General features: G+C 45.3%; 1 protein-coding gene across 1 annotated transcript in view; it reads left to right on the top strand.

Annotated features, from left to right (window-relative positions):
- Positions 1-17,673, top strand: part of LOC133345362 (phosphoinositide 3-kinase regulatory subunit 5-like) — an 83,693-nt gene extending 66,020 nt beyond the window's left edge. The window contains 8 exon segments of the mRNA XM_061556058.1: positions 781-903; positions 1,733-1,852; positions 3,602-3,695; positions 5,005-5,081; positions 5,552-5,633; positions 11,571-11,656; positions 12,597-12,712; positions 14,769-17,673. Coding sequence (XP_061412042.1) covers positions 781-903; positions 1,733-1,852; positions 3,602-3,695; positions 5,005-5,081; positions 5,552-5,633; positions 11,571-11,656; positions 12,597-12,712; positions 14,769-14,913 — 843 coding nt within the window. The 3' untranslated portion in view covers positions 14,914-17,673.
- Positions 17,674-26,609: the final 8,936 nt, after the last annotated feature.

Below are 26,609 nucleotides of genomic sequence, written 5' to 3'. Positions count from 1 at the left end.
TCGGTGGCTATGTCTGCTTCCAGCTACGTCTCTATGGAGACTGCATCTCACGAGTGTTATCCTTTGGTTCGTGTGGTGCAGTACAGTGCCTGTTAATTTGGGAATAACGAATTGTCGAATCGTTGTTTTTATTTACCTTCCCTGCAACCATTGGTTGAACTAGAATGCACCAAATACCATCCCCACTCATCCCCACATCAATGCAGCTTCTTTCATAATCAGAGGCGGCATCATGCACCAGGCCCTAATGTTCCACTGGCACATATTGAAATATGTGTGCATGTCTTATCAATGCAAATAATTTTGTCATGGCATTGGGCAAATGTAAAAAAAGGTTTAAGAGCATAACTTGATCACATTTTTCAGCTTTAGATTTCAAAAAGTTTATCTTGCCATGCTTTGCATTATATGTTTTAAGGAATTCTTGAAGTGTCTTTGCACTGCCATCATGCCGCGAAATGTTGAATTTTCCCATTTGAAATTGTCACAACAAGCAACGTTAGCACCTGATATTAGGCCTAGAAGGGACCCCAGAAAAACAATATCACACCGCTTGCTTCATATAAATGACCAGGCTGAGGCCGTCCGAACAATTCTACTCAAAATAATTCGAATGAGGATCTCGATCTTTTAAAGCCGAAAATGCCCTTCAACCATTTTTCGTCAAATAATTCACCCTTTTCAGGATTTACGTTGCCTATGGTTACCGACAGGCATGGTGCCAAAACCGACGATCGTGTTGATTAAAAATGACATCGATTTTTTCACTGCTACGCGCAGGACAACGACTTGTTGAAATCGGATGTCCTGATGAACATTGGGAACTACCTCGGTTCTGTGGATCCGTGGTACGACCGCAACGTGCTGTCCCTCTACGACATGCTGCCCACGCTCCTGCCCAAGGTGAGTGCATTCCACCTCTGTCTCAACCCATGATGATGATGACAACGCCAGTGGTACTAATGATGATAAAGACAATAGCTGATATGGTGTGTATAACGTTGATCATAATTATTGGTGTCTTTTGTTAAGTAACCGAGCGTTTATTGCTCATAACATACTGGCTATAATGACGATATCATGATTCGTTTTTTTGGACAGAGCACCCTCCAATACGACGCGGTGTCTCAGAGAGCTTTGCATCTCCAACACGTTTGAAAGGGCAACCCCCTGACCCCCAGTTGGCAGCTATCAAAGTGCAGCACGGGGCTCTGACTCAGCAACCCACTCTGACAAACGAGCAGCATCAGTCTGCCAGTAGGGGGGAGGGGAGGGGGGCGATGATCGCCCACCTGTATCTATGTACGTGTACGTTGAATTTTTTTCACACCGTACGTAGCCAACCGTGCTAATCGGAAGTGTGTTGGAAAGGACAACAAATTAAACACAAGAAGCAGTTTTAAAGAAATTTGTTTTGAATAGCGATTTAAAAGATTGAAAACTCAAATGGGATGAGGGCAAAGCTCGAAGGAGCTTTGCACCATCCATCTTCCCATGTCTTGGTGAGTTCCGGTCGAATATACGAAGTGATTGGGTGAATCGAACCAGAATACCTGGTGGTGTGTGCACTACCCACCAGCTTACTCAGCTGCTACTGAGGATATGGTTAAAGCTGATTCTACATTTAAATATACCTCAAAGTGCTTTTCAAACCTATTCCGTTTTTACCCCTCCTAAAGGAGAGAAAACTAAACACAAAATCCCAATCGAAGCAACTCTGAATTTGTTTCAGACGAGCTCCAAGGATGAGGTGAGCAACTCCCAGAAGGAAGTCAGCATGCTCATGGACATGATCCTCTACTACTGCCAACATGCGGCACATCCTCACCCCATCCCTCTCTACGAGATTGAGGTGAGACACAACGAGCGCATCTCGGTCTGATGCACGGTTTCCTCTTTTTTTTGGTGGCATCTCTGATAATGGCCCACGAGTGTGCTTAATTGCACGCGAAAGAGCCCTTTCAACAACCTCTGGCATCTCTGGTGAATGGTATTTTGTTTGCATTCGATGCTGCCGTGACGCGAAGGTAAGCGCACCGGAGGAATCTGGAGGTTGCCGGTTCTATTCCGTCTCCCCGAGCGATAGTCGAAGCAATGCTGCAAGTTTATTAAGCCCCCCCCCCCCCTCCTCCCCCGTCTCTATATATTCGGGCACACGGCTGTTAGCCAATCACCAAGAACACGTGTGGCGGGGTAAAGTGTGGGTCCTCCCTGCCTCATGAATCCTCCTCCACCTGACACGGCCAATTACTAAAAGTGTCACGTGCATCAAGCGAGCCAAATTACTGCTACTGCTTCAGCAGCACCGCCAGTGCGTTTGTTTGGAGAGGAATCTCACAAAGAATTAAAGAATTAGATGGGAACGATGTTTCGCTGGATGACGACGATGATGCATCCAGCATCATCAGGTTGTTGACAGGAGCTGGATTTAGTCTCCAGTGAAACGTTGCACCTCGTGCAGATGTTGCGAGGGTTCCTCTCCAATAACAACAGTGGTGGTGCTGCTGTAGCGGTTATAAATTCGACACCTTTTATGCACGCGACTCATTTATTCTATTGGCTGTGTCGGGTGGTGGACGGTTTACGACACACGGCCAAACCCAAAAAGACACCAATTATGAACCGTAATATCGGTCGTGACAGCCTACGTATATAAATTAAATAAGAGAAGGATCTCACCCTCCAGACACAGATTGAAATTCCCGCCTCGTATTTGGGTTCTCAGTTGTAGCCCATCCCCTCTGCTACAGCGTTTCTCCACTGAGCAATGCTGTTCTAAACTCGTTGAAAACGTTTTAAATGTACGGTGGAGATTACTCAACAGATTTGTCTGTCTCAAATAAACATACCTGTATATAATCGGCATGGATTCTATTTGAAACGCGTCGATTATATATTGTAATTTTTTTAAGGCCACCAACGTTTGTTGACGAGTATTGAGGTTTTTTTATTGTGCTTATGTACCACTGACCAATGAAGCAGCAGCAGCAGAAAATCATCTGAAGAGATTATGTACTTTGACGATAATACCTATGCACACTTCTTACTGATAATATTAAGTAAATTGCCTTGTACCCCCAGTCCGCAATGGGAGATGAAGTCTGCTCTGTAAAATGTACTCTCGCTTTCTCTGCTACCCCTTATTCTCGCCTGCTGGGATCTGTTCGATCGCCTCCTTTGCAGAGACAGGACCCATCTCACGCCCCCACACTGGGCTGGCTCGTGCATCACAGCCAGTCTTTCAAATTGAGAGTTCTTGGCATTCATCATTAATCTCACCGCTACTGGCGGTCGTGAAATTTGTCACATGCATTCACTTCACAGTTTAACCCCTCATACCCCTCGGTGTTTTCAGCCACAACGGCGCAATGTCCCGATATTTCGATCCATGCGCCGTGAGTTTTTTTCCAATGTCTGAATGAGTATCTTTGAGAGCTCTGGCTTCCCAAGACGTGGAGAGAAACGTTGGACAGCGCGCAACGAAACCCCACAAAAAACACGTCGGAGAGCCATGCGGCGCAAACCGCGAGCGCTTACACCCGGAGTACCGCGTTACTCTGCCTGTCGGTGTCCTTGAGCCGGCGCTCTCGCATCATTGCAGATCACCCTGGCTTCTGGAGACGTCAAGAAGGAGGTTTTCATTTGCCAATTGGAGCTGGGATTCCTGGCGGATCGCAGGGCCATCTTGGCAGCAGGTACTGCACTGTGATTATTCACTGAGGGTGCCCAGGTGGTGTAATAAGTGCTGGAAGTGAAAGGGGTGGGGGACTATGGTAGGGAGGGGGGACGGTGGGCAGCCACTGGGAGTGTTGTGGACACGTGGCCAGACACCCCCGACATGTTTATGCACGGCTAAGAGACAGCCACAACATTTTTGGGTCAGCATTGCTTTTACAACAACAATTGTTTTGTTAACAATACTGATTATGTTGATAATGATAAAATTTGATAGTCATCGAACAAAGACGGTCACTGCATCGCGCGCTTTCGGATGCGCTTCTGCGGCCGTCTGGAACGCTCTTCCGATTTTAGGAAGCCACCTGAACCGTGCACTTTCACATCTAGATTGAAAAATATTTTCTTTAAAACTACTTTTTGGTTTAGTTTGTTGCCCCCCCCACCACCCCGCACCTCCGATTATCGCGGTCGGTCACGTGCGGTGCGAAAGAAGTTCAACATACTGTGCATACATATTTAAAGGCATAATAGCACATGAACGGTAGACTCAGCGCTGAGTCGATATCGCCAGTAGTTGCATATACAGGGTGCTTCAAAAATGTTTTAACACTTCTGAGAATTTGCAACACTACCACCAGAAATGTGCCTCCGGGCTCTGGAGACCACCTGGAGAAGGTTCCAGGGCACGTGTTGACAATGATGGCAAACAAGTGGAGACTTTTTTTTTTACTTTTTGAAGCTATTAACATACATTTGTTATCATGTTACAGTGCATTATCCGTTCTTTTTCCATTAAATACAATAGTCCTATTATAATTGTTAAAAAAAATTTGAAGCACCCTCTATTTGATACGATTATAGTGCAGTAGAACTCCTCTTATATTCCGTGGTGAAGTGGGGGGGGGGGGGGGTGGACCATGTCTACAATCTCATTACTCTCACCACCGGGCACCATTTCTCTCATCACGCACACCCCCTAGCCTCCACAACGTGGCTGTGCCCCGACCCCCGCGCCCCAAGGGTCAGGTCACTGAGCCGACACGCCCGAGGTCCCTGGGTTTGAATCTGAGTTTCAGCCACCGCCAGTGACTAAACGGTGAATTGACCATCGAAGTCTGGTCACCAATGACTGTACAGTACAACATCATCCCCTCATTGCAGCTCTCTGAATCGCTTGGTTTGATTGATGCGTGGCAAGCGATCGATACGGGCCATTAAAAGATGGCGGCGCCCGTCATGTAAATGCTCATATTGCGTAATGTAATTGCTTCCATTCCACATTTGCCGTGCTGCTAACACGACACGCTCACGGTTGTCTACACGCAGGGTCGGCTCAGAAGCGATTTGGGATCGAAGGTGACAGGGAAGCTGTCCCCGTCCACCTGCAAATCGCCTACTGCAAGGTAAGGACAAATTCCTGGCTTGGAGCAATTCAGTTACTCTCTTGGATTTTTCATTCTACCCCGTAACAATTAAATGCAATCGTTTATGTGGGCGATGCTCAATGTAGTTATAGACTGGCGCCCAAAACCATAGGAGCTGTGGAATGTTCCCCACGTGCCTAGCAACACCATTTTCTCCCCGTGATTGTGTGGATTTTTCTCCGGGTCCTCTGCTTTTTCTCTCCACATTTAGAAAAACATGCTTTTAGGGTATTTGGCTGCAGTACATTTTCAATATGATAAGCCACTTTATTCGGCGATCATTTGTGGCCAGGTCGCTTCTGAGAAAGAGCTATAATGCTCAGTGGGCCTTACCTGGTAAAATAAAATATAATTTTTAGTTCTAGTTTATCCTGTGCGTGGTGTGCCATGCGTGGAATACAGACTGGGCTGCGAGATTGACGCCCCTGCGGTATTGTTATCATTCCCAGACGAGTCTGAGCAAGCGTATTCATTGGCACACCATGGAGAAGACCTGTACCTCGGTCAGGATCGTACAAAATGCCGACAGAGGTGAGGAGAATGCGGCGTGTGTTCGCGTTCCCCTGCAGGCCCACCCACTTTTACTGCCCCGTGCGAGCTCCTTTCCAAACGTTCATTACGTCATTGCACCTCTTTTTTTTTGGTGCAATATGCCTTTTATTTACTTGGTTTTCACTATTCTTGGTTCTTTCGGGAAAGTCACGTCGAAGGGAAATAATAAAATAAAAATTATAATAAAAATAAACATTATTTTATTATTTCCCTTCTACGTGACTTTACCGAAAGAACCAAGAATATGAATCCCTGCAGTCACGAAAACTTTAAATCAAAATTTGGTTTTCACTGTTAACCGTTGTTCATGAAACACTACTTTTGCTTGTGCCACTGATGTGTTGTTTCGTTGTTGCCCGTTCCTCCGTACGGATCACTCCAACGTTGTTGTTTAGTGCAGAGAGCGCCACGGATCTCCCTTGCAAACTAGCTTGGCTAACTAGCTAAATGGGACTTTCCGTGCCACAAATGAACATCGATTGGTTGTGCGGTGGCTGACCGATTTTAACCGTCGGCTTTCTTACGCATGTTCAGGTTGTCGCCGCGTTTTGTTCGGCACGAAGTCTGACGTTTCGCAGCAAGTTTCGTCATTACTAACCCGCCGGATGCCGTGCCCAACAAAACGCTCCATACAACACGAACAACAAATTATAGAGCCGTGCAGCACGACCGTCAAGAGCTGTGCAGTCGTATTAACCATCGGCTGTTATATAATGTAGTTCAGTGTTACATTATATTGGGTTGTTTTTTTGTCCTGTTGGGTCGATTGCAATATCACAGTCTGTTAAATATGAAATGTTTGTTCCATTATCGCAAGCCCCCACTGACTACAGAATTATATGTGTTGCTAGGACCTGTTTGTGGATAGAGATTTATAACGCTTCTCACCAGGCTCTCAGCCTTTCTCTCTCTCATTCTCCCTGCTCTATTCTGTGACGTTTCAACTAATCCTGTTCCATATAAGATGCGTGGTCAGGCGTGGGTATCATACCCCTATAGGTCCACCAACTCTGGGTGATCATACTGAGTATCCTGTACACAACATCTGTAGAGACAGTGGGTATGTATATCGAACGTTTTTCGCACAATACATAGTCAACCGTGCTTACCGAATTGCAGTGCAGCAAGTAGGCTGCTAACCTATTTGCGAGGAGCTGCAGCATTCACTTGGGAAACATACTAAAAGGAATTGGCCATTATCCCAGAAGCTTTTTGACGAAGGGGGTAAGCAAATGCATTGTAAAATGTTAAAAAGAATGGTTCAAATTTACAATTTATATTTCATGTCACTTCTGGTGGAAGTGCCTCCGCTTAAAGCAAAATCTAGAGAGCCCGTCTAGAGGGGGGGGGGGGCGGCGTTTGGCCTACTTTTCTATTCTGGCCAGACGTCTTGGAAGAGGTCGAAGTACCGACGCTTCAACCCCACCACACTTGACCTGCCGATTGAATAACCGCGGTGACCCATTAATACACCGCTGGTTGGACAGAGGCCCGGGTGGGATTTGAGAAATTTGCACCGTTGTTTCAACTGCCGTCCTGCAAAACAATCAGAATCGCAAGAGAATCAGAATATTTATTTACACTGGAGGAGTCCGATGAGCTGTCAAGCAATTTTTCGCAGAAGTCCAGTGTTTATCGTGAGCTACGGTCGTGAATGCGTGTTCACGTTTACATTCTTCGTCACAACTCTGGAGCCTCAGTTGACGCTTTCACAGAATTAATTTTGAATTAAATCCTATTCTTTGGTTCTTTCGGTAAAGTCACGTCAGTGAAAAAATTTAATAAAAGAAAAATATATATAATGAATAAAAATAAATCACGACGTTTCGATTGCAACACAAGCAATCATCATCAGGTGTGACAACCACAGCAAGAAAATTTGTAAAAAAAAATTGCTGTGGTTGAAAGATGTTCTTGCTGTGGTTGTCACACCTGATGATGATTGCTTGTGTTGCAATCGAAACGTCGTGATTTTTTTTTTTCACCTACGTGACTTTACCGAAAGAACCAAAGAATATGGATCCTTGCAGTCACGAAAACTTCAAATCTAGAATGAATGAAATCCTACTTATTGTAATAACACTATAAGTCTGACTGAGCCTCAACGCTTTCGCAGGAGGAACCAGTGTATATGGCATGGTCGGCAAAATGCAGATTTAACAAAAGTTTTTCTGTGTAATTGCGCCAACAACAATACATATAATGTCATCGTCTCCCTTGGCTTTTAACATTTCTTGAATGTCACTTCTCACCCTTCGCCATGAAATAGGTTGGCACACTTATAAAAAAATTTTATCCAAATGCTATACAACTTTAAAATGTCAAACGTTATGGAAATAGCGTTGCTTCATATATATATATATAACCAACATGATTGGCTCCTGTGGGGATGATTCTGAAGAGGGCCTTTGTGTGTAAATGGGCATTTTGTTTGAATCTCAATGAAAAATGCCAACGATAGATTTAAAAAAATAATAATACATCGTCTGAGAACCACGTTCATTCAGGTTGTGTAAGATTTTAAAAAAATTGGTGGGGGGGAGTGAAGGTGCAGTGATGTTATTTCTAGAACTTAATAACGCAATATCGCCAAACAATGTATCTGATTTATCGTTACTCCGCTTGTAAATCTAGCCACCTGCATTTGCATTCTGGTCGTGGCTAACATCAACGGTGAGTGATGTTTGAACCGGCCCCTGGCCACCCCACTCACCAAATGCAACCTCCACTTGGCCAGCATGGTGAAGACTGGTCAAAACAACCCCCATGGGTGATACATCATGGGGAGGCCTTCATCCAACAGTGGATTGACAAAGAGCTTCGAATTATTATATTATTTGCATGAAATCATTAACGCCACAATGATTTACAGCATTAATTTCATCGTACTGCTATACGGTCGGCTACGTACGGTGCCAAACAAGTTCATCATATCACAGTTGTCCTCCCGTTCGATATCCTGGAGCACTTTTAAGGACGAAAACCCATTTTGAAATTCCGATTGAGCGTGTGGCTAAGCTCGATCATCCCTTGCTCTGTGTGTGAATAAGCGTAATTATAACCTCGCATTGTATGGATTACGTGGGGGGGGGGGGGGGGGGGGGGGGGGCGGGGGGGTTCTTCAAATCTGACAAGTAAGAAGTTAATGTGCAATGCAACAGAGCAGCTGAAAAGTACTTAAACGCATGTCCAGACATACATTTTGGCCACTGTCATAATTCGACGATAATAATGTTGTATTGACCAGGAAAAGCCCAATTGAGATGTTAACACCTTTTCAGAGGCGACATGACCACACATGATAGTTCGTCATTAGGCGTGGCAATGTATAGCAGCCAAATAATCCGAAACGCACGTTTCTAAATGTGGAGGGCAAACGCGGAGGAGCTGGATAATAATCAAAGTGATCACCACGGGGAGAGAACACTCAAACTCCAAATATACAACAGACATTACAAAGGCTCAGTTCCAGCAGCCGTACTGACCATCTCACAACAACTCCTCTCCCGGGCCTATCCGGGCTCCTCCCCCCTTAACTAGTATATAAGGTTGTGTCTCTTGGGACTTTTCTTTACTTGATACAGCAATTTTGCTGTGACGGTTTCACCTGAAGACGGAAGCTTGTGTTGCCTCCGAATCGTCGTGATTTAATTTATTTGTTTTCTTTTAACCTACGTGACTTTACCGAAAAAAAAGAGTATGAATCCTTGCAGTCACAAAAGCTTCAAATCTAGAATTAGGCATCGTCAGGTTCAGGATTGAACTCACGGCCTCTTGCGTACCAGGCGAGAGAGATAACATGTCGTACAGCGAAACATCAATGTGAAGTTCCTCTCCATATACTGCACTCTAAGCTCGTGGCCAAACACTTCTACATTAAAACTTGATTTTGAGCTTTCGTGACTGCAGGAATTACTCTTTGGTTATTTCGGTAAAGTCACGTAGAAATAAAAATAATAGCATGCGACGTTTCCATTGCAACACAAGCAATCATCATCAGGTACAAATGAAAGAGAAAACAAACTTAGTAAAGTCACGCATAAGGGCAATAATAAAAATATAAAACGATAAAAAATTATCACGACGTTTCGACTGCAACACAAGCAATTATCATCAGGTGTGAAATCCACAGCAAGAAAATTTGAAAAAAGTGGCGGTTTCTTTCTAAACTTTTCACACCTGACGATGATTGCTTGTGTTGCAGTCGAAACGTCGTGAGTATTTTATTGTTTTATATTTTTATTATTTAATTTTTTCCCTTCTATGTGACTTTACCGAAAGAACCAAGAATATGAATCCCTGCAGTCACGAAAGCTTTAAATCAAAATTTTGATTCATATTCTTGGTTCTTTCGGTAAAGTTTCCCTTCTACGTGACTTTACCGAAATAACCAAGAATATGGAACCTAGTAAACTTAGAAAGATAATGCAATGCAACACAGAGAGTCGGCTAACATAACAGTCAACACCCTACCTGGTTGATTACGTTCTTCCAAAGATTTCTAAATTTGAGAGAGAGACAAAACACAGACACGGAGACACTGCTTACGTGTCTGTCTATGCGTCTCCGTGTCTGTGTTTTGTCTCTCTCTCAAATTTAGAAATCTTTGTAAGAACGTAATCAACCAGGTAGGGTGTTGACTGTTGTGTTAGCCGACTCTCTGTGTTGTATTGCATTATATTTCTAAGTTTACTAGGTTTGTTTTCTCTTTCATTTGTACCTGATGATGATTGCTTGTGTTGCAATCGAAACGTCGCATGCTATGATTCTATTTATTTATTTATTATACGTGACTTTACCGAAAGAACCAAAGAGCACTTCTACATTAGCTGAGCATATTTTGGGGAGAGTTAGCTTTGTTATACTTCCTTTCACCTCTGCCATCTGTGCTGTGGATTTCCTGCCCCTGTTCAAGTCCCAGGCACAACAACTATTTTTTTTCCTTTACATATGACTGCGTGCCCTCTCCCTGAAGAATAAATATGCCCAATGTTCCTAGAAAGCATCTTTCAGGAGCAATTGCATTTAGACGCAATGTAAATCCATATTTCATTCCATTGTATTAGCGTTTTATCAAATCGTCAGTGTAGAGTTGATATCGCTGAGGTCATGGGTTTGCATCGTGACCTCTTGCGTAACGTGGCAATTTATGTTGGGCTGGTGACCCACAGGCCAACGCAAATATTCCATCTCTAAACCTTGATTCTGTACATAATTCATCTAGTAAATAAATCCATATTTGTGCCAACCAGATGCTGTACAAGGTGAGTTTCTCACCAATATACAACTTCCTCCTTCAACAGGACACAGCAGCAGACACTCAGCATCAAAATAACTCGTGAAATTAACAACTGAGACAGGACAGAATTGTAAAAGAAAATGCTAAGAAAACGATTTGCTGAATTCACTAAAAGTTGAATGAATGGAAGTGTGAAGATAAGCTTTAAGACGGGGCATTACAAATGCCCACAGGATCGGAGGTCCTGGTAACTCGTGGGAGAAAGTTCCAGAGCCTGGGGCGTACACGAGAAAAACGTTCAACTGAACCTGGATGTCAATCCCCATAGCCCGTCCACTCAGCAGTACAAAAGGTTACACCGCAGATATTCGATCGGCAGACCCACGCGTGGTGGTGTGAAGTGTGCGCACGGTCACCCCTTCCAAGATGTCTGGCCAGCGTGGAAGAGTAGGCCAAATACCATCCCTCCAGTAGAGGCCCGTTCAGCAGCAGCAGTGGCGTGAGCAAGCAGTTATAGAGCTGCTCCTTTACCATGATAAGAGGTGCGGTGCAGGACTCTGTGCATGGATGCCGATGAAACAGTTTGAGACATCGCTGACGAAACGAATGACAAAGGGTTTGATATAAATGACTCAACTTGACGTTGGTTAACGTGAGACTTGTGTTCGCATTTGCAGACGCTGGCATGGGCACACTCAACCTCACTTTGTTGGAAGTCGTGCGGAGGTCGCAAGGATCCAAGGGAAAATCTGCTTACAACCAGGTACAACAAAAACGTCGCGGAAGCCATGGCAATACCGAGTATTCGTAGCTCTCTTTAGACGTGCTTTCGGGTCCCACCACGTGTCGCTCGGCACGATGTCCGACGTTTCGCTCCACGTGCTGGGAGCCACTTCAGGAAGTGAAAAGACGCTCGCAGGAAGCAGGGTCTCCACGAGACGACCGTGTGTGTGGCGACACGTCGGAACACCGTGCCGAGTGGCGTGTGGCACAAACGGAATCCATGTCGGAGCGCAATAGAGCAGAGCCGCCAAAGCCTACGCAGGTATCCAGTGTCTGCATTGTTAAGGTGAAATGTATAAATGGGGCAAAAGTTTGTCTTTTCTCTACGAGCCTTGAATGCATGTGTGCACCATGGGAAATTGGCTAAAGAACTTCACCTTTGCCTCCTGTAGGCAAAGGTGGACGGATGTACAATGACTTTCATCCAGCGGTGGCCTGACTAAAGGGCCGTGTATTAGTCATCCAAAATAACTTTTTATTATCTTTTTAATTTATTCTGTCACACAATTGATGGTGGTTAGGTAAAAAAAAAAATCTCACTTGACACGATTCACTCGTAGGCAGCGGATATATGTATGCATCACTTGTGCTGATTTTATGTCACGCTCACAAAATAAACGTTCATTATTAACACAGACTAACAATAACAACTACCGTATATTCTCCAAATTATACGCACATTTTTTTACCCCCTTGTATTTTAAAGTAACATTTTAGGTAGGGCTAGGAGGAGGGGGTGGGGGAGGTAGGAAATCTTCTCACCCGGTAACTGTATTTGTGGGCAGACTTGCATAACATTGTTGACACCGGGAACACGTTTTTGAGCTGTGTCTAACATGTCATAATACAGAGGATACGGTGCCGTTGAGAGCCTATGACTGTGCAACTGCGCCGATGCATGTGGGCCTTTGTCTCTACAGCAACTGAATGCTTTGGAAGTGAGGGTGGACAAGGTTCAGTTGACGGCAGCAGGGGGCTCCAACTTCTCCTTGTGCATTGACCGTGATGACAAAAAGGTGTTCCGCAACATCACAAGGTAAAGGGGAAGTTCACCATCATCATTATAAGGTCGCACTCATTATACACGCAAAGCACTCGCCACAAATGAACCACAATACATTGCTGAGCTCATCAAGGAGCATAAACCATCACACGAACAACCGGTCATCCTTGCAGCAGCGGCTTTTGGCTAACCATCGAACAACGACGGTCACCGTATCGTGCGCTTTTACATGCGATTCTGCGGCCGTCTGGAACGCTCTGCCTTCCGATATTAGGAAGCCACTGGAGCTATGCATTTTACATTTAGATTGAACACTAATTTCTTTAGAACTGCTCTTTTTGTTTGGTTTATGTCCATCCCCGCACCTCCGATTATCACTGTTGGCTGTGTATGGTGCGAAAGAAGTTCAACATACATATGTGTCGGCGATCATCGCCCCTCTACTGGCAGGCTTATGCTGCTCGTTTGTCAGGTTGGGTTGCTGAGTCAGAGCCCCGTGCCGCATATTGATAGCTGCCAAGTGGGGGTGAGGTGGGGGGTGCCCTTCAAACGTGTTTGAGATGCAAACGTGAGATGCAAAGCCAATTCTTTACGTGTTATCTTTTTATTTAGTACTCGTTTTTATTATGCTATTCGTTGCACACGGTTGCAGTTTACTTTGTTCAGTTAATGTTGGCCGCTGAGGTCATGACAGATTTCTCTTCCATTCTTGTTACTCCATGTCCCCTGTACCGCTCCCGGTTCTGCTGTAATGGTGCACTGATACCTACTCTATTGAGGGCGATATTGGCACAATAAATAAAAATGTGTTAATTGATTGATGACTGATCGCACCTCCTGCCTTTGACATTTCTCGAAGACACTGTGTAACCATCAACTGCATCAGAGCATCGGCAGGCCGATGCTCACCTCTCCTTGATAAATGTAAAATTAAAGACATAGCCACGGCAGTGCGGTTGTGGCCACGCAACCCAAGCTACGGACCACATAGCGAACCACCCTAGTCTGCAACCCTTCAACGGAGGAGGAACAGAAACACTGCACGAAATCTCTCCCGAAGCCCTCTCGTCCTGACTAGCACAGACCTCGACATTGGCATTTAGCTTCTCCTGGACCTCCCAGCACGTGGAGCAAAACGTCGGGCAGCGTGCGGAAGTACACACGGCACAACCCGAAAACACATGGGAGAGCTATGTAGTGGCACAACCGTGAAAACCTACGCGTGTTATATTTAACGGTTGTTGTTTTTTTTCGTGAGACCTTTGCTGACCAAGCTGAGACCATAAACTCGCTACACTTGAGAACCCAGTTTAATCGCGGGGGGCGGGGAGGTGAGGGGGTTTGCTTCTGAACTCCTGGATCTTAGCAGTTCCAGCTCAGCGCTCTCAACGCAGGATTCGGTCACTGAGCCACCTGGCCAAATTTAATCTCCAATGATGCCACAACCTTAAACTTTTTGTCTACAAATTATAAACAGATGTTCAAAATAACTTTTTTTTTAAATGTCCATTTATCTTACCCATAAATATAGGTTTGTCTTGGATGAGAAGCAGGTCTTTTAATTGGTGTTAAAGTGGGCTTCATATTGGCTAATGATAGGGTTTTTCTCCTTTTTTTCACATTGGCTGCTGAGTTAGATTTTTGTCAGAAATGTTCCATTGCTGAATTTTACGTTTGTTTGTTTTTTCACATGGATTTATAATATTAAATGTTTCATGGAATTCTTTACTTCATATTACATCACTGGTCTTGAAGTAAAACTATTTTTTTTATTATCCAGCCAGCATATTAGAACATTCAAACTTAAATTTTTGTTGCCGCTTTACGTGCCGGTTAATAATTTCGAGAACACAAGTCATCTTTGACCATTCAGTGGAGAGTCAATCCAGCCCTTCTTATGGAATGCCAAACGTGACTCGTGCGGAGAGAAAACGCCCCTCTTAATATTTCACGTCCGTCTCGCCAAGAACCTTCTTCCAACGCCATCGAGCGTCGCGTAAGCGTTTTGGACTTTGAATGTGCGCTCCATCGCTGTTCGTTGTCCCCGTGTCTCACTTGTTGCCCCGTGCCTTGCCGCCTGCGCTTGCAGGTGCGAAGTCAGACCCTGCTGCCAAGTGAACGCCCCGGCCCACGGTGCCCTGGCCGGTGTCTCCCATCTGGCACGACCGACTCAGCCACCCAATTGCGAGCCCTTTTGTCTGCCAATATCTCTCTTCTGCAGCCCGGCTCTGTAGCCCTGCTCTGCCTCGGGTGTTCAGGCCAGCAGGGACAGGACGTGTCAGAGACATTACAACAGAGGATGAAGAGTGTCATTTGGTTGTCATGCGCACATTTTTTTGCTCGGTTAACACGTCACGCACGTGAACGTTTGAAGGGCCGCATGTGCCTGCACATCCCTGTGTTCGTCAGCTGCTGGACGAGAGGCTCCCCACTCCGAGTGGCCCATGGGGATTTTTTTTCTTCTTACCATACTTCGCCATGCTCGTGGCCAAAGGCAGGGAGCGTAGAAAGTACGGTACGACAACATTTTTTTTTTGCACCGGCATATGCTACCCACAACAAAGCCCCCGCAGCCTTCAGTGACTGTTACAAACGGTGGTCGGCTGTCCGAGCTTGATTGTGGCTCAAAGCAGCTTAGCTTCTGGGATCTTGATGATATCGATGCATCGCAGTTGATATGGTAAAATGCAACAAAAAAAACATGCAGTATTATGTTGTATGTAGACAAAGTAGGAATTAAATTCCAGAATATGGCAGCCTCGGCCTTTAATTGCAATACCAATTAAATATACCTCTAAAAACTGAATTGTATAAAGATGGGTAGCACACAAGCTTATTAATATCAGTGATTACAAAAATAATGTAGACTCTCAATGGGTCCTCACCTGATTTATAAAAAAGGGGCACTTCAATTAAATTACATCGGGCTTTCCCACTTGCTCGCTTAGTTGGCACAAGCGGTTACAGAGAGCTGACTGGTGATGTACAGGGTGCTTCAAAAAAATTTTAACACTCCCTAGAATTTGCAACTATACCACAAGAAATGTACCTCCGGGCTCTGGAGACCAGCTGGAGAAGATTTCAGGCACGTGTTGACAATGATGGCGAACATACATTTGTTATCACGTGACAGTGTATCATCTGTTCTTTTTCCATTCATAACGATAGTCCCATGTAAGTGTTTAAAACATTTTGAAGCATTCTGGCGAATTGCCCGATGATGCTGGATGCAATTACCAGCGAAACGTCGTACTCAAATTGTAAATGTTGTGGTTTCACGCTTCAACACACCGGTGGGCTAAAGCAGTGAACTATTTGTCCTTTGTCAACGTGACACTTTTTTACTGATTGGCCGTGTCGGGCGGTGGAGGGTTACGACACATTTATAAATAACGTGATCTAAACCCAAAAACGATGATTATGAACACCCTGTATCTTGTTGGCTCACAATGAATTGGCCACCAATGCCTCTGTCGCCAACAAGTGGCCGTGTCCGATGTGTGACGGCGTCGTTCCAAACGGGGCGCGTCGAACAAAGTCCGAGGCGAGAACGTTTCTGCTACTGAAGAGAGCGAAAGCACGGAGATTGTTTTATTCGCGGACACAATGCGCAATAGCGTCTTGATGTGTAAGTCTGTTTATAAAATGACAACCAATTTAGTTGTGAATGGGGCATTTCCATCAGAAGTTCAAGGCTCAAATTAGAACAGCCATACTCTCGTACAGAGAAAATAACTTGGACTTTTATTTGCCCTTAAATCCTATCGGAGCACAGTTACGCGATTGAGAAATGTTTGCAGTGAAGTGACATGTATAGTGCATGCAACTCAATCATGAGGTTACGGTTTACTTAAATGGGAACCAACGTCGTTCTGCAGAGAGGTTGCTTCAGTAGGTCTCTGAAAGTGAATGTCAATTCCTCTCCTTTCTCTCTGCACTGTAAGAAAGAAGAAAAATACTCAAAGAAAATGTTCCTTAATATTTTATTCACATGTCGTTCCATTTAAATATACTTTAATTCTGATTTTTGATCATTTACTTAATTGTCCAGGAAAGTCACACTGAGTTGTATTTTAAGTTGTTTTCAGCCAATGATTGAGTGTTTATGATACACGTGGGAGGAAATTGAAGCACCTGGAGAAACCCATGCATGCGAGGGGGCAACGCTCTATCCCCGCACAAATGTAAACAGATGGTGATTAGTCCACTTGCTGTACTGCCTTCTCCTGGTGAGCCAGGGTACGGCAGGGAGCAACGCTCTATCCCCGCACAAATGCAAACAGATGGTGATTAGTCCACTTGCTGTACTGCCTTCTCCTGGTGAGCCGGGGTATGGCACCTCTTTGATGCCCACGGGAAGATAGTATCACAACATTTGTGCGATCCACCAACCCTCCCTCACTGCCTCCACAAGTGCTGGGTTACAGACCATATGGATAGCCACCACCGCATCATGAGATACAGTTTTTGCACGCAGACACTTTATAAATCCAAATCGTGTTGTATAATTGCACATCCTCAGCCATTTCTTCAGTAGCCATTGCTAAATCGAAGGGTCCTCATGTTATTGTGCCATCGTCCACTCACGTGTGCAGTTACGTATAGCTCATCCTTTTATCCTCATCTTCATTTCATATGTATACGCACTCTCTGCAAACATGCAGTCTAGTAAGGCATTGCATACTGCAGTATACAGTATTACAGTGTATAGATTTGACTATAACAGCATGGGGCAAATCCCCAATGCTTCACCCGCGATTGTTATCGCCCTACTTAAATGCAACTTTCCATTGCACTGGCTGTAGAAGAAATTCTCATCAGCAAACCAGCTTCGCCGCCGTCGAGAGGCTTGCGCTGGAGGCCAAATTGACGGTTAAATCATTTCATCACCGTAGTCACCTATACCCCGCAGTTTTCGCACCTAGCCTGGCGTTTTACTGAGCCTGATGAGTGGGTGGCAGCCTCATTCTCTCCTCTTGAACGCAGAGAGAGTCATGGGGGGGGGGGGGGGGGGGGGACGCGGCACGGCAGTACCGCGCTCGTCTCTCGTTGCAAAGGTATTCCACAGTTTGATTTCGGCAGCCACCCTAATAATTGACTGCGTTGTGTATTTACGACTTGAAAAAAATATCACGTGCCATCTGCTTCAAGAGTAAGGCCATCGTGTGTCGGCGTCACGGTTCAAATTCGCCAAGTAAAAAGTAAAGTCCCCGCAAAATTACTCACTTGGGAATGTGTACACGTCAATAATCATCGTCCCACCACTGCGGACATTTCGCAGGGCCCTCCGGAAAAAGTCAGACTCTGTCAAACTTTCCTGAGTGAATTAAATGTGAGACATGATTTTTTGACACGGAAATTGGCCTGTGAGAATGTGGAGACATCTACGATTGACTTTTCTCACTTCAAGAGACTTATTCTGTCAGTCACATTTTGCAGAGGGGGTAAATTCAGAGAGCAGTGACTTTAGCACATGAGGAATATATTACCACTGTGTAGGTGTTCACGGTTGTGCTTGTGTATGGCTGGTCAACGCCTTTTCGGCTTGTACCACGCAGTTGTTCGGCGCGCTGTCCGGCGTTTCATTGTTTTTGTGCTTAGGGCGAATTCAGTTTATGCACAGTAGCTCCCACCAGTGTTCCAGCGCATTGGGAGCGAAATGTCGGACAATCCTGCCAATCAACTCCCTGCCGCACAATCTAAAATTCAGATCGGAGACTAAATATCACCCTTGGGATGATGTATACGTGGCAATGAACCACGTGGGCGAGCGCACTTTGACGTCTGTAGCAATATGCCACTTTGAGTAGAGTCATGGGGAATTCGTATTCAGTGCGGTAAATACAGAGGCCCCCGTTGCTAGTAATTAACGGTACAATTCTCAATATACTGATGTGTTTAAGAATTAGACAATACCACGTATACTGTAATGTTCTCAAACGCTGATCGGTTTTGCTTAACTTTTACACGTGTATGTTATGTTGTTCATAACATCGCATACACAAGCCTTAAATAACGATATTGTTTAAATGAGTGATGTAATATATATATGTATCGGAAATGGTCAATGAAGACACGTGCTGACAATTTGTATTTAATTTTTAAAACTTTTATTTCGGTTTCGTATTTAAACTTTGCACAAGTATTTTATGTTTATGGTTGGCTGTGTACGGTGCGAAAGAAGTTCAACATACATAGATACATTACTTCGTCGTAATATATTTTTTACATTTTGTACCGTTAATGTTTTTTTGATAAGATCTGCACTGAGATGTGTTACTGTACTTTGGTTATAACCCAGGTCTCCCTCGCAAGAAATTTTCCTTCCAAAGGGCTCTCACCTTGTTATAACGTTCATATATATAGTACTTGTTCGTGTGTGTATATATATAAATTACTCGTGTTTAAAATCTTCATTAATTTAAATAAAGGTGTAAGTAACCCAGAAACCTTGAACGTCTGTTATTTTTACGAATGCATGTCGGTTTAACACGTAGGCTTTAACACCGAAACAGGAGGATTTCTCCACAACCCTGGCTGTTGCCTGATGATGCTAGTTGCAATTACAGGCGTAACGTCGTACTCAAATTGTAAATGGCGTGGGTTAACTCTCCAACACATCGGTGTTCTGTACTGGTAACGAATTGGATGTTCTGGTTTTGTGACAAACCTTACTAATTGGCGTGTTTAACGACGCGTTTATATTTAACTAAAAAAAAACCTCTACTATGGAACTGCACATGCGTTCCGCGCTTGTCCTCTGCAGCTCGACGGTGTCTTTACGAGTCGCGCTGTTGCTCGGCACGATGCCCGGACGTTTGTCTCTGCTCCCGGTCGCGCGGAGCGAAACTTGGCGAGAGGAGAGCGCGGATCGTGGCTAACAGCCCCAGACAACACTCCAGAGAGGCGTCACGTGGTATGTGCAGCGCTTCCAAGTTGTTTGATTGGCGTTTGGAGCTTTTGTTCATGGGGGGGGGGGGGTTGGGGGTGGAGTAATTTTCGTGTGTGAAATGCGTTTCAGGCACACTAGCCATGGCGTCATGGATACCCTGGAGTTCTTTCACCTAGCGGTTTTTTTTGGGTTGAGATCGCGTACATATAAAGGTTTTGTTAAACCTGCCACCACCCACCACAGCCAATTCGTAAAGTTCGTCACGTAAACAAAACGTGCCAATTAGTTACTAGTTCAGCACAGTGGCGGCTCCTGCAAAATCTCTCAGGGGGGGCAAATGTCTGGATGATTGATAAGGATAAGGTCCACCCATGCAATGAATAAATTAACAGCTTAAGCATGTAAAGGCAACTTCACTTCTTTAATATTAATGAAAAATAAAGTGACTCTTACAATACATCTTGTTTGTTTATATACTCACTATTAAAACAAACCACTCAAGTTTATTTTATTAAAGATTCCACTAGGTAGCGATAAATTATATTGTTGGATGTAACGTGCTTACGTATGATGACGTTAGCACGTATGATGACGTAAGCACGTTAGTGCATGCCCTCCCGGAAGCCATAGAGAATGCATTGGAGCGCCCCCGTTCGAAAAAAAACATCTTTGAATGTAAGTCTATGGGGCCACTCGGGGCGATTCTCAGCCGTAGTGAAATCGCCCCAAAAGAGGCGGTACTCCACAGAACGTGACATGACGCTGATTGGACTATATCCAGAGGCTGACAGTGACGGCTAGCGTGACTCTGTGGTTGAATGACATTGGTGGTGCGTCGCCCAATCGCCCTAATGAAGAAACCGCCCCTGGTTCAGCACCACCGGTGTGTTGGAGAGTAAACCCACAACATTTACAATTGGAGCACTGTGACGTTTCGCCGGTAATTACAACCAGGATCATCAGGCCGACAGCCAGAGTTGTGGAGAAATCCTCCTCCTGTTTCGGTCTAAAATAGAGTGATAGATGTGAAGTCGGCACTTATCCTATCAGCTGCAAAGACCGGGATGGGGGGAGGGTAATGTATTAATATATGGTTAAATTATTCACAGTTAATCAACATGCATAGGGTATGCCCGTTACCAAAATAGGCATTGGATGGTGATGAAGAGTGTATGTCCACTCTGCCGCTCGCAGTTAATCACCATTGACGTATGGTGGTGACCTGCACAGGCATGCAGTTGCACGGTGTATTACAGCACTTGATAATATGCTTCGTTAGCCGCATGCTAGAAGCCATCCTTATGGGAGGGAATTAGAAAGCTAAATCGAAGGAACATCGTCCGGTAGGTGGAAGCCAGTGGGGAAGTGACAGGATTGATTTTTTTTCTGTATTATTTACAAAAGCAAATTCATTTGAACTGGCTCCTTGCCGCGGATCGATTTTGCATTCACGAGTAAACAATTATCAGCCAGGCTTTTATTGTTGGTTCTTCCTTTAATGTCAGTCTGTCGCTGACCATTACCTCCGGCGTGCAGCTGAGGGGCCATCCATTAAGTAGGTACGCAAAAATCGGTCAAATGTTGACCCATGACGCACCCCCCCCCCCCGAATCCTACAGAACGGCCAATATTTAATCCACGCGACCGCTTGTGTTGCGATCGAAACGTCGTAGTTTTTTTGTTATTTTTCTTTGAACCTATCTACGTGACTTTACCGAAAGACGCGGGGGGTGGGAATGGTGTTGCTCTTCTGCAAGTCCTGAAGAGAACATGGCAAGGTGAGTGTTGTGGATAGGATTGGATAAAAAAATATAAAAAAAACATTGCACCGTTGGGAGGCCTGTGCAGGATGGAGGGGGGCCGGTTACCGAGATAGGCATTGGAGTGGTCCCTACGAGTCTGGCAAACCGTGGTGATGATTGAAATCCAGAGGTCAGCTCTTGGGGGTCCCACGTCTCCTGTGCTGCAGCTGTGGGATAAATGGCACAAGGAGAAAATGTGCCGGTGAGAAGCGGGTGGCATCAAGGGTTTTGACCTTCGTGATGCCTTGGATCTTGATGCGATTTGCAATGGTGAAACACTCCGTTTTCCTCTCTCCAATGTAGTCGACCCCGCTAATTTTGAACGCCACTACCAAGGACAGTATAACGAGAACATGATGGGAGAGATTTGGGGGCTGAATCGTGATAGTGGTTTACAGTATAATCGTAAATCTCGAAAAACTACTCTCTTCTAAATATTTAGTAGTGATTTTTTTTATTACTTTAGTATAAATACATGTTAATTTTGATTCATATTTTGTTTCTTCTGACTTTATGTGAACGATAAGACACAAATTCGCCCGTTTTCTCATTGAAAATAGGTACATTTCCAAATATCACTGTCCTGGTCACAAAAGCAAAGTTTTTGGGGAATAATAGCCATTTTCTATACTTTTTAGGCATAACCAATTACTAAATAACACTTACTACCCAGGAACAAAAATTGTGTTACATCGTGTAAGCAATGCCTCTCGCCGCTCAAAGGCAACGGAGAGGCAACACTCGTCTCCGCAGGTGGCTCTGAGCCGGTGATGCAAATTTAGCATTGCGATGACAAGGAGGTGAATCTCCCCGCGTGATGACCACTGTTGACCTCACACAAAGCGGTACTCACTTTATTGATCAGAGGGGGGGGGGGGGGATGATTGTCCTGGTTGACTCCGACCAACGTTTGAATTCACAATGTTCAATCATCGTGTAAATGCCCCCCCGCCGTTACGGGAGCCTCAGTTGCACGGGAGATGGATGATGAAATACAAGCATCGGTGCAAAAAGTAGTGCTCACAGTGCAAAGGGCGTACTGTTATCTGTGTCGTACTGATCTCCTGAAACATGCGTGGCCACCATTCTTTACCGTGACCCAAGAACCAACGAGGAGTACACGGCGAGTACTACAAAATAATCCCATTTAATAAAAAATTTATATTCGTTTTTCCATAGGATCCGATTTGTCTTGGAGAGCAGGCAAAATATTTGAGTGGCAGAATAGCTGGACTATCACTACCTCACTGCCATCTGTGAGTTTGCAAAGCGAATGATGTTATGATGTTGAGCAAATAAGAGTTTGGCATGCTTGTGCGTGTTTGGACAAAGTAAAGTGAGAGAGTGAGGATGACAAGACATAGGAAGTGGTCCGCAGAAATGTTGCAGGCACTACGAATTAGAGTAGCTTTGGATTTAATGTTGACATATATGTTGCTGGTGCACGGTGGTCCGTGAAAATGTTGTGAGGTTTGCCAGTGGCAGTCCGTGGGGTCCAGAAAGGTTGGTTCTCAAAGTGTGGTCCACGGACCACCAGTGATCCGCGACGGTCCTGTAAACGCAGGTTGATCCGGGCAACGACGATGCCTGTTAAGCCTTTGCAAAAGCAAATACAGCTAACATCACGCTTGAGGAAGAGGCAAAGAATATCCCTGACAAGTTACGCCTTTCGAATGATACGGTTCTGAGTTGAACAAATCCACAAAATGTGAAATACCAGCTGTTGGCACGACTTTTCTCTCCATCTTGATGAGTCCTCCGACATAGTGGGTGACACTAACCTCCTGGTCATACGTCAAGTATGCTTATGCCGGGAAAGTACATGATTAATTTGTTGTCGTTTTCTGCCTACCAACACAACAGGAGAAGCTATCTTCGCTGTACTCAATTTCATTGTACATAAATGCATTGGATTGGACACGCTATGCTGGCATTTGCGATGACGGGGGCTACATCAATGGCTGGCAGGTTGAAGGCTGCATCTACCCGTGCCCAAGCAGTTGTGCCGTTTGCGGCTGCAACGCATCATAGCATTGACCGTGAACAACTTACTGTGAAGAAGATGCCCGCTGGCCTCTACGTATGTATGCATGTTGAATTTATTTCGCTCCGTACTTAGCCAACCGTGCTAATCGGAGGTGCGGGGGAAGGACAACAAACTAAACACAAAAAGAGGTTCTAAAGAAATGAGTTTTCAATCTAATTTTTAAAAGTGCGTAGCTCCAGTGGCTTCCTAATACAGTAGAACATCTGGTCACAAACGCTTCTGACCACGACCAAATCGGGTTACGCCCAAAAAATTCAATACAAATTTTAATCTGGTAACGAACACAAACTCGGGTGACGATCAAACACGGACGCGGCAGATTTCCCCTTCCGCGCCATTTTTTTTGTAAGCGCCAAATTTCCTGTTGTTTGTTGACAACAAACAACACAAAGCGTAACAGTTATATATATATATATAACTTTTGTTATATAAAATTCCTAGTAAGATATTAATTTTGTGAGTGTAGTCATACCCCTCCCCCCTCATTCAAGCCGTAATTTAGAGAGCGAAAGCGCTGAGTACATAAAATCGCTAACATAAGAACCCGTTAATCTTTTTTTTTCACCTGAGGACGGCTGTTTGCGTTGTGGCCGAAACGTCGTGAGAATTATTTTATTATGTTTGATTTTTATTATTTTATTACTTCCCTTCTACGTGACTTTACCGAAAGAACCAAGAAGATGAACCCGTTAATCTCTTCTCGCATCATTCATACGATGATGCGGTGAAGTAAACGTTCAAACGATATTGTAGTAGGTTCGAATTAGGTGCACACACACGCAGCTTGAAGGCAACACTTTATTAAACGGTAAGTAATATAACACTGTACATGAGGTGGTGACCACCTCCCTCAACTCACTAACACTCTGGAACGCAACACAGACTGGACCAGGCAGGCAACGGCCTGCCTGGCCCAGGACGACGACTCGGGACTTGACGACCGATGATGTCTTTACTTCGGAGTACAGTACAACAGCCTCGCTCTGCATTCACACCACGCTTATATCTGCTCTGGCGTGGCTGGCTCTGCCCAGGCCACGCCTCCCTTTCCAGGCCATGCCTCCCTTCCCCCACCTCTGGGAAGGTCCGGGTCCCTCCACCACGTGACCCCCCAGGCACCCCCTTGGGGGCCCCCAGCCCTCGTACGGGCCGACACAGTAGTGACCGTTCTATGTCACTACATCACCCCCCCCCCCTGTATAAACACCCAGCCGTCCCCGGCTGTAACACAACTGTGGAACATTGAAAAGGTGTGCCTCCGAACCAGCAACATCAATAAATGACCGGCGACCGATAAGAAATACAATCACGTAATATATACAGAATCGACGAGGGTAAAAGGAAGGGAACCGCATAGAAAACGGGGAATTAACAACAAATATACATGAAAACTGGCTAACCCACTTACGCTACAGCACAGCCCCCCCCCCCCCCCCCCGTGAGAATCACACATGCACCGACATGTGAGTGTGGCCAAGAAACGACGGCGTAGGCAATGAGCAAGGAGTCTGAGAGGCATGTAATAAAAATAATAGTACAATTTGTAACGCGCGCAAATTTGTAGACGTAGTGGCCGCAACTCAGAGGCGCGGAGCCAAGCTCAGAGTCGCTCAAAAGCATGATTGTAGAGGTGAGTTTTTAAGTGTCTCTTGAAGGAGGCGATTGAGGTGATGCTGCGAATGTGCAGAGGGATATCGTTCCAGACTGTTGGGGCTGCCACCGAGAAGCGGCGCGTAGACATGACCATCCTGGATCTTGGTATTGAGAGGAGGTCGTGAGTCGCGCTGCGCAGGCATCTGCCGTGTGCTGAGCTGCAAGTTGTCAGTAATGAAGAAAGATACGGCGGGCAGGCGGATATGAAGGCATTGTGGCAGAGGCAGGCGGTCTTGTATGTGACCCTACTGGCAATGGGGAGCCAGTTGAGAGCGCGGAGACGAGCTAGTGAGTCAAGGCGGGGATGAGTGTGGGCAATGACGACGCGTGCTAGGTTATTTTGTAGTCTTTGAAGCTTCCTTAGGTTGCCAGCGGAGGTCCGGACAAGGACGGAGTTACAATAGTCAAGGCGAGACCCAACTATGCAACATGCCAAAGTGTTGGCAATTTCAGTAGAGATGAGAGGACGTATGTGTCTAAGAGCCTTCAGGTGAAAGTTACATGAGCTGATGATATGGTTGGTTTGACGGTCGAAGGATAAAGTTGAATCTAGGATGACACCGAGGTAGCTGAAGTGGTTGGTGAACTTGATGCTATGACCGAAGATGTGTATGTGTGTGGGGAGTGCTGCTGAATTGAGACGTTGCTTGGTACCTAACATGATGGCCACTGACTTTTTCGGATTAAGGGCTAGGTTGTGTGCAGTGAACCATTGTTGCACGGCGGTGGTACATTCCGAGAGCCTCTCGAATCCAGATGCATTGCTAGAATCGATGGCGGTGAATAGAATCGTGTCATCCGCGTATGAGTGATGCTTAACACCGAAGCTTGCAATGAGTCGGCCGATCGGGGAAGTGTAGGCTGTGAAGAGCAGGGGACCTAGAACAGAGCCCTGGGGAACCCCGCATAATGCTCTTGTTTCAGGCGATGTAGACATGCCCACCCTGACTGAGGATTGCCGGTCAGAAAGGTACGAAGCTATCCACTTGAGTGCTGAGCCGCATATACCGAAGTCGGATTTCAGGAGGGAAGTAAAGAGCGAATGGTTGATGGTGTCGAAGGCTGACGAAATGTCTAGACTTACAAGTGCAACAGTTGAGCCGGAATCAACGATCGTTAAAATGTCATCGAGCACCCTAGTGAGTGCTGTTTCTGTGGAATAGTTTTGACGGTAAGCTGACTGGAAGTTGCAGTAGTTTGCAGAGGAGGTGACGTGTGGTTGTAGCTGGGCGAGGGCTAGTCGTTCAAGGAGTTTAGAGAGGTTCGAGAGGTTAGTGATGGGACGATAACTAGATGGGTCATCCGGATCTAGATTTGGTTTCTTTAACAAGGGAGAAACCAGGCCAGATTTGAGGTTGGACGGAAAACACCCCGAAGAGAAGGAGGCATTTGCGATGTTCCTGATCATGATGGCGAGTTCCGGAGCACATTGCTTGAACAAGGAACCTGGGAGCACGTCGAGTGGAGATGACTTCAAAGGAAGTGATTCAATTAAAGCGAAAACGTCTTTTGTAGACACAGGCTTTAGCATAGTTA

The sequence above is a fragment of the Lethenteron reissneri genome, chromosome 3, assembly GCF_015708825.2.
Source record: "Lethenteron reissneri isolate LAM-NWPU_2019-01 chromosome 3, ASM1570882v1, whole genome shotgun sequence".
Lineage (NCBI taxonomy): Eukaryota > Metazoa > Chordata > Hyperoartia > Petromyzontiformes > Petromyzontidae > Lethenteron > Lethenteron reissneri.
The sequence above is the reverse complement of the archived record's forward strand: the minus strand, read 5'-3'. Positions and strand labels throughout refer to the sequence as shown.